Source organism: Alligator sinensis, unplaced genomic scaffold, assembly GCF_000455745.1.
Source record: "Alligator sinensis unplaced genomic scaffold, ASM45574v1 scaffold13_1, whole genome shotgun sequence".
NCBI lineage: Eukaryota > Metazoa > Chordata > Crocodylia > Alligatoridae > Alligator > Alligator sinensis.
The window spans coordinates 2825708-2834468 of record NW_005841909.1 but is presented as its reverse complement, the minus strand read 5'-3'; the positions used below and the strand labels follow the sequence as shown (position 1 = coordinate 2834468).

General features: G+C 45.2%; 1 protein-coding gene and 1 non-coding gene across 2 annotated transcripts in view; one reads left to right on the top strand and one right to left on the bottom strand.

The window, feature by feature from the left end:
- The window catches only part of SYNE2 (spectrin repeat containing nuclear envelope protein 2), a 256030-nt gene that overhangs the window by 182890 nt on the left and 64379 nt on the right, over positions 1-8761 (bottom strand). Inside the window, 3 exon segments of the mRNA XM_025197915.1 lie at positions 7157-7307; positions 7709-7888; positions 8746-8761. The exon segment at positions 8746-8761 is cut by the window's right edge and continues 625 nt beyond it. Of these exon segments, the coding sequence (XP_025053700.1) occupies positions 7157-7307; positions 7709-7888; positions 8746-8761 (347 nt within the window).
- On the top strand, positions 1613-1685 carry TRNAT-UGU. Its single transcript has one exon. It is a non-coding gene; the product is annotated as a tRNA-Thr (tRNA).

The window sequence follows — 8761 nt, the reverse complement described above, 5'->3', positions numbered from 1 at the left end:
GGGGGGGCGGTGAGTAGGAGGGTAACCCTGCAGCCCAGAAGAAATGTGGGTCTCTGACTTACAAGGGTGGGGAAATGACTGTAACAGATCACCTGTACTTGAGAGCAAGCCCATGTCATGGTGCATCTGCTACAGATGGATTTGGCTCTTTAAAACTGAAATCACAGTCCTGGCTCATGATCAAGAGCAAGACTGAAATCAGTCAGAAGGATCTCCACTTGGGCTAGCAAGTCTGGCAAAGGCCAGGAATGAATGGGTCTCTCTGGTAGGAAAAAAGGCAGAGGTGTGATAGATTATAGATGCCAGAAAGGGGTGTGAGACTTTTCCCTAAGAGGAGACAAAGGGATTATTCCCAAAGGAGAATAGGAGAGACAGTGCATAAACCCTGCTGCTAGGGTTGTTTATTTGAGTCTAATAAACCAGGCCGTAAGTGGGGGGATGGCATCTAAACAACATGGGGAGATGAATTCATCAGGAAGCCTAAATGGGGAAACAGGTATTTTCATCAACAACCTAAATACATACAGATTAGATGAAAGTACTGTAAATTGAATACATAATTGGTTGGTTCTTTGTACTCAGTGACCAGTCATCAATGGCTCAATGTCTAGTTGGGAGGAGGTATCAAGTGAGGTTCCCCAGGGGCCTGTCCTGGGTCTAGTACTATTTAACTGTTTAATATGTTGAATTATTTGGATGATGGGATTGAGTGCACACTTAGCAAATTTGTAGATAGCATCAACTTTAGTGGAGTTGCATATCCTCTGAAGGGTAAGGTTGAATATATGCTGGACCTGGAGAAATGGTTTGCAATCCATCAGATGAAATTCAGCAAGGGCTTGGGAGAGAATAATCGCATGGACAAATTGCATGCCTGAGCAACATGATTGCCTTCTATGATTAGATGGCTGGTTCTGTGGATGAGGGGAAGGCAGTGGTGGTGGTATACCTTGTCTTTAGCAAGACTTTTGAGATGATCTCCCATAACACTTTTGCAAAAAAGCTACGGAAGTATAGGATGGCTGTAAGGTGGATAGAAAGCTGGCTAGATCTTGAGGCTCAATGGGCAGCGATCAATAGTTCAAGGTCTAGTTAACACCTGGTATCAAGTGGAGTGCCCCAGGGATCAGTCCGGAGGTGGTTTTGTTTAATATCTTCATTAATGCAATCTGGAAGATGGTATAGGGTGCACCCTCAGCAAGTCTGCGGATGACACAAAGATGGGGAGAGTAGTAGATACACTGGAGGGTAGGGCTAAGATTCAGAGTGACCTGCACAAATTGTAGGATTGGGCCAAATACATCTCATGAGGTTCAATAAAGATGTGTAAAATCCTGCACTTAATACAGAACAAACCCATGCATTGCTACAGGCTTCCCTAAGCATCATCTCTGCAGAACAGGACCTGGGGGTTACAGTGGGCAATAAAGTGGATATGAGTCAACATCATGCCTTTGCTGCCAAGAAGGCTAATGGCCTACTGGGAGCGATGCCAGGCGATCAAGAGAAGTGATTTTTCCCCTTTATTCAGAACTGGTGAGGTCACATTGGGAGTAGTGTCCAGTTTTGGTTCCCCCACCACAGAAAGGATGTGGACAAAGTAAAAACAAATGGCTCCATAGCTCAGGGGTTAGAGCCCTGGTCTTGTAAATCAGGGGTTGTGAGTTCAACCCTCACTGGAGCCTTAGCTTCTTCCTTGGAGATGCCTTTTGTGTGGTTGAGTTGAGTGTTGGTAACTGGATATTGTCAATTCAAATCTGCCTATTGGCTGATAATTTTGGAGACTGGACAGTCATCTTGCTGGGGTGATCTGACCCCAGCTGTCTTTTCTGCCTGGTGCAGGGGGCTGGACCCAATGATCTTCAAAGGTCCCTTCCAGCCTTACAATCTATGAATCTATGAGAGAGTCCAGTGAAGGGCAATGAAAATGGTTAGGGGGCTGGGGCACGTGATTTCTGAGAAGAGGCTGAGGAAACTGGGTTTATTTAGGTCTGCAGAAGAGAAGACTGAGGGGGAATTTGAGTGCAGCCTCTAACTACCTGAAGGGTGGTTAGAACGAGGATGAAGCTGGACTGCTCTCAGTGGTGGCAGATGACAGAACAAGGAGCAATGGTCTCAAGTTGCAGCAAGGGAAGTTTAGGTTGGATATTAGGAAAAACTCTCTCACTAAGCAGGTGGTGAAGAACTGGAACAAGTTACCTAGAGAGGTGGTGGAATCATCATCCTTGGAGGTTTTTAAGGTCCAGCTTGACAAAGCCTTAGCTGGAATGATCTAGTTGGGGATGGTCCTACTTTGAGCAGGGGGTTGAACTAGATGACCTCCTGAGGTCCCTTCCAGCCCTCCTTGTCTATGATTCTATGAAATACACTCTGAGTGATGACAGGATAGGCTGCAGTACGGCAGAGAAAGACCTGAGGAGCCGCGTCTGGCCTATGGGCCAGAGGTTGAGCACCCCTGCTGTAGACCACATGTTGAATATGAGCCAACAGTATGGTCTTGCTGGAGAAAAAAGCCAACAGCGTCCTGGGTTATATTAACAGAAGTGTCACTTGCAAATCACATAAAGTGATTCTTCTGCTCTACTCAGCACTGGTGAGACTTCACCTGGTGTACTGTGTCCAGATTTGGGTCCCATACTTCAAAAAGGATATGGACAGTTTGGAGAGTCCATCACAGAGCATCAAAAATGATTAGGGCCTAGGAAGCAACATTTATGAGGAAAAGTTAAAAGAACAAGGATTGTTTAGTCTAGAGAAGCAAAGACTAAGGGAGGATTTGGTTTAAGACAGCCCTACTTTCCTATGATCCAACAAGATCATTTTATCTGTAGGATAAGATAACAGTGTCAAAATTAAGATGCACGTCATTTGAAAAGCTTTGAGGTCTAATGTACTCTTAATCCTGATGCAGTTAAATCTATCAATGTCTCTGGCAGGGGCGACATGTAGGGGGTGCACAGGGGTGCACGTGCACCCCCTGAGAGCATCGGTGCATCCTCTGTCAGGCCACGCTTCCTGTGCAGCTGGCCACCAGCAAAAGCAGCCGTGCTGCTCCCAGAAGCAGCCACAGAGCTCCAGAAGCGTTGTGGCCGCTTTTACTGTGAGTGAGACCAACGCCACCCCCTGGCCAGTGGAATCAGCCGCCGGGGGACCTCCCCCTAGTCACTGACTGGTGTCAGTGGGGCACATGCCCCCCCTGACTCCAGAGGCACCAGACACCCATGGTCTCTGGCACTAATATTAATGCCATGCACTTACACTGAAAAAATTATTTTTACACTAATTAGAGCATGTTCATTGAGTCCCCCTACACCAATCATAACCTTCATAGTAATATCAGCTAATGCATGAGGTATCATGAATGTTTTGCAATTAGCAGATACCACATGTAGCAGCTGGTATTTACAGAGGCTAAAATTCTCTTGCAGAGAGTGCAAGCCAGAAGACCCATGATACCACATGTGCTATTAATGTAAATGTGTCACTATGAAAACATGTCCCCTCTTTCAGTGGCACCCGACCAGTGAGTAGTTAGGCCTGGTCTCTCTCTATTTCAGCATATAAGATGAGCAGGACAGAATTCTGTTCAGCCTCCATTGTTTGGTCTGGAATTGACTGTTTATATATCTGGAGGATTCTACAATGTCTGCAAACCTTTTCTGTCCTGCAGCATCTCACACCACTAGGCCTCTTGAACTAGAAATCTGAAAGTGCAGAAGGAAACTCAACAACATTCTAGAAGAGTGACATGGTGCAATGAAACAAACCCTCTGCATGCAAACACTTATGCAGGCATGTGATCCTAAGAGCTAAGTGCCAACATGAAGAAAACCAAGTGTTCTATGTTTCACAACGTGTCCCAAGGCTGATATTGAATCTCATCTGATGGATTGCAAATCATTTCTCAATCCAGGTCCAGAGTATATGCAACCTTACCCTTCAGAGGATATGCAACTCCACTGAAGTTGATGTTGTCTGCAAACTTGCTGAGTGTGCATTCATAGTTTCATAGTTGGTAGGGTCGGAAGGGACCTGAGGAGATCATCTAGAATACTGGGGTCAAACAACCCCAGCCAGATGTTCATCCAGCCTCCTTTTAAAGACCCCCAGGGTAGGAGCCAGCACCACTTCTCTTGGAAGTTGGTTCCAGGTTCTAGCCACCCTCACAGTGAAATAGCACTTCCTAATGTCTAGCCTGAAACTACCCTCCGCTAGCTTGTGTCCGTTGTTTCTTGTAACTCCCGGGAGTGCTCAGGGGAACAGGGACTCTCCCAATGCCTGCTGGTCCCTCCTGACTAGTTTGCAGACTGCCACTAGATCCCCACTCAGCCTTCTCTTTTGGAGGCTGAACAGGTTCAGGTCCCTCAGCCTCTCCTCGTAGGGCCTGCCCTGCTGCCCCCTGATCAGGACTCCAGCTACGGCCTGACCAGTGCTGCATAGAGAGGGAGGATCACCTCCTTGGATCTGCTTGAGATGCATCTGTGGATGCATGACAAGGTATGGTTGGCCTTCCTGACCGCGTCCCCACACTGTCGGCCCATGTTCATTGTGGCATCAATGATGACTCCAAGATCCTTTTCTGTTTCAACACTGGCGAGAAGGGAGTTCCCCAGCCTGTAGGTATGCTGCTGGTTCTTCCTCCCCAGGTGCATTACCTTGCACTTGTCAGGGTTGAACCTCATCCTGTTCTCTTCAGCCCACCCCCGTAACCTGTCTAGATCCGCTTGCAGCCTGTTCCTTCCTACTAGTGTACTCACTTCCCCCCACATCTTAGTGTCATCTGCGAACTTGAACAGGGTGCTTTCTACCCCCTTGCCCAAGTCACCAATGAAGATGTTGAATATTGCGGGCCCGAGGACCGAGCCCTGGGGAACTGAACTGCCCACATCGCTCTAGGTAAAATAAGACCCATCTACCACCACCCTCTGGGTGCAGGCCTCCAGCCAGTTAGTGACCCATCTGACTGTGTAGGCATCAACACCACTGTCTCCTAGTTTCTTACTGAGAATGGGGTGAGAGATCGTGTCGAAGGCCTTCCTGAAGTCCAGAAAGAATATATCCAATCCATTCAATCCCACCATCCAAGGCATTCAACATATTAAACAGTTAAACAATACTGGACCCAGGACCGGCCCTGGGGAACCCCACTTGATACCTCCTCTCACCTAGACATTGAGCCATTGATGACTAGTCTCTGAGTACAAAGAACCAACCCATTATGTAAATGATCAGACCAATGTAAAATGTTTCTCGCTGCCCTGCATATGGACAGGGGGAATTTCTCAAATACAAGAAGTGAGAAAGACAGCTATGGCCTCTCTCTCATAGTACTGGGGCAGCACAGCAGAGAATAAGTGTGTAAGGGTGGGGAAGCAGAACATAAGACTGTGGAGAAGAGGGGGCAGCATTGCTGCCCACAGATAGGCAGGAACAGGCTGCTGTAACTTCACTCTAGGACCAGCTTTGCCTGAGGTTGCCTAAGTTACATCCAGAGCAGAGTTACATCCAGAGCAGCCAAGATCTGGGTACAGAGATGGCTGAAAGCTATCTTACCTTCCATCTAGGGGTATGAGAAGCGGGCCCTATTCGATTCAGATTCGGCCTGAATCAGGGACAGTGATTCGATTCATTGATTCGGATCACTGTCCCTGATTTGATTCGGCCAAATCTGAATCTGAAGATTCAATGCTGATTCAGAGAATCAGCAATTCAGACACAGACACAGCTTTAAAAGTGTTTTCTACATACCTCAAGGTACCAGCGTGGCTTGTGATCACTGCGATGCTGGGGCGGATGGAGCATCCCACAGGAGTGCGGTGGGGCGGGCCTCCATGTGCTCGGTGGCAAACCTGGAAGTGGACTGGAACTACTTCCGGCCCACTTCTGGGTCTCCCTGGGAGTGCGCTGGGGCCTTCCCCCCCACCCCCCAACCCAGGAGTTACCAGTCGCTGAGTTGGGGGGGGGCGGCCTCCACCCCTTGCAGCGGACCCAGAAGTGGACCAGAAGTGCTTTTGGTCCACTTCCGGGTCCGCTGCCGAGCGCACTGGGGAGCCTCCCGCGCTTCTGTGGGAGGCTCCATGTGCTCCAGCATCACAGCATTCACAAGCCCCTGCTACCTAGAGCTATGTAGAAAAAACATTTAAAGCTGTGTCTGTGTCCGAATCACAGAATATTTTCAAGTCTCTCCGAATCGATTCAGAGGGTTCCGATTTAATTCGGAGAGATTTAAGGGTCCTCTGATTTGATTCGGATTCGGAGATTCCGCCGCCAAATCAGGCCAAATCTCCGCTGAATCAAATCAGCGACCAAATCTTCGCACAGCCCTACTTCCATCCCCCGAGCTATACATTTCTAAGCTGTGCCCCATAGAGGCAGTGGCTAGAATTTGACCAGCTGTGTTGTATGATCCCTTACCGTTCACTAAGTGAGAGTTTTGTATCCTCCCATAACCTCTGTGTAGCTCTGTACTGTTCATTTGCTTCTTTTCCTTTTGTTTCGTCAGTTTGCAGAAGCTGATTAGCAATTTCTCGTATGAAGTCCATGTCAGTGGCACACTGATTCAATTCTTGTTCCAATTCATGTAATGATTTTATCCTTAATTCTTTGGTCAGGTGCTATGCAAGGACTATAATAATGATCCTATGTAACCTCACCAGAAACCTCTTTAGCACAAACAGACCAAAATAATTGCATTGAATATTGTCTTTGTTCCAGTTTGTCTAGTGTGCTTAAAATGGTAACACAGATCAGCTGTTTAAAACATCTTGCCAGTCATAACCTAACTTGTTTTCTTAGCAATTGCTCAATAAAAGGCTTTACTATAGAAAAATGGAGGAAATTTTGGGAGGTATTTTAAACATTACAGGCATCATTGATATCAATCATTTCAAAAGAGCTTGGGTTTTACACAGTCTCTTTATTATATTTTCCTCTGAATAAAAAAATGACACATACATTTAAAGTCACTTTACCTTACTGCATAGATTTAGAGACAAATCTACAGAAAACACCTGGTTTGAAGCACTTAAAGACTCAACCAGTTTAGAGCCAGAACCAAGTCTCAGTTTGTGAGGCTCTGTTTCTGAGAGGATCAGAAAGAGAACTAATTTCCAATTTGGGTCTCTGCCTCTATATAATTTAAGTTCCTAGCACTCACCTTTGCTATCATCTTCTGCAAATTCTCCTTTCCCAGGTAAGAAGTTTGCTGTGCAAGAACATTTTCTTGCTTCTCCATAATACTTGTCAAACTATTTTTGTAGCTTTGATACTGTTTCAGGAGCTCCAGAGCCCTGGCACATTGCTCTTGGCTGTTATAAAAACAAAATTATTTATTGTGCATGTAATAGGGAGCAACCCCTGCCCCCTCTCTTTCTCTTATTTAAAAGTGATTTTACATTAATAACTTATATTGATACAGAACCTTTCATCCAGAAAAGTGAGTTCCTCCCCCAGGGGGGTGAAACCAGCAGCTATTCTACAGCACACGGTTAACATTACACAACTGTTCAGGGCAGGAAATAAAAGACATCATCCCCAGCCATAGGGGAGTCTCAGTGCAGAGAAAGTTGAAATTCGGGCAGCATACTCGTATTCATCTATGGTAACTCCTTTCAAAATAACCTCATCAGAACCCAAGACTGGAGGAACCTCATGGCTCTCCAACCCCAGCCCCCACTATGGCAGGCAGCTATGTTGTATGATCCCTTACCATTCACTAAGTGAGAGTTTTGTATCCTCCCATAACCTCTGTGTAGCTCTGTACTGTTCATTTGCTTCTTTTCCTTTTGTTTCTTCAGTTTGCAGAAGCTGATTAGCAATTTCTCGTATGAAGTCCATGTCAGTGGCACACTGATTCAATTCTTGTTCCAATTCATGTAATGATTTTATCCTTAAGAAATAAGGAAATAAAGTACAGTACTATATTAAAATAGATCCTGCGTGATTTTTCCGTGTAATTATGTGGCTTCTTGGAAACATAACATGAAATATTTACACTGCCTAGTCTAAAGTACATTGATAAAAAAATAAAGGGCCAGATCCTCAACTGACGTAATTTGGCGCAGTTCTTCACTGGAGCTATTCCACTCTCAGAACCACATCCAGTATTTTATAGGCCAGTGTGTTCTATAGTAACATAGCTAATTATAGTACATTCAAATACAAAATGTGACTCTGCTCAATTTACTATCTCCAATCATGTGTCCTTGGCATGAAAAACATGGTAATGTGTGGATTTCATAATTCAAGCAATCAACAGCCAATTAAAAATGGTCACAATATATCAATCCCTTTTGGCTCCATGGCAAATGGACATCTTGTAGAGGAGGAGCAAGATTCCTAAAATGCAAAAGTATTATCAGTTAAGAGGTGAGATACATAAAAATGCACTGACATTTGATATCCATCACCATTTAGCAATATATTGTGAAACTCTTATTTGGCAGCATACTGTATGTTGCAAACCTTCCTGATACCAGATGAGATCACATACCTCTCATCCTCCACTCAAACAAAGTATACAGTAATAATTTGAATTAAAGTAAAAAATTGGAGATGACTTAATTAACTATGCAGGTTTTGATCCAAATGCACAATGTAAAGGACAACCCCAACTTCAGTGGGGTTGTTTGATGTTCTACACATGCTTAAATACTATCCTGGATTGAAGCCAAGATGAAAATACCTAGAGAATGTATTGAAATTATTAATCAAATTTAACACATCAAAAAAAACCCCACACCGTACCTCTGTTGAACAGCAG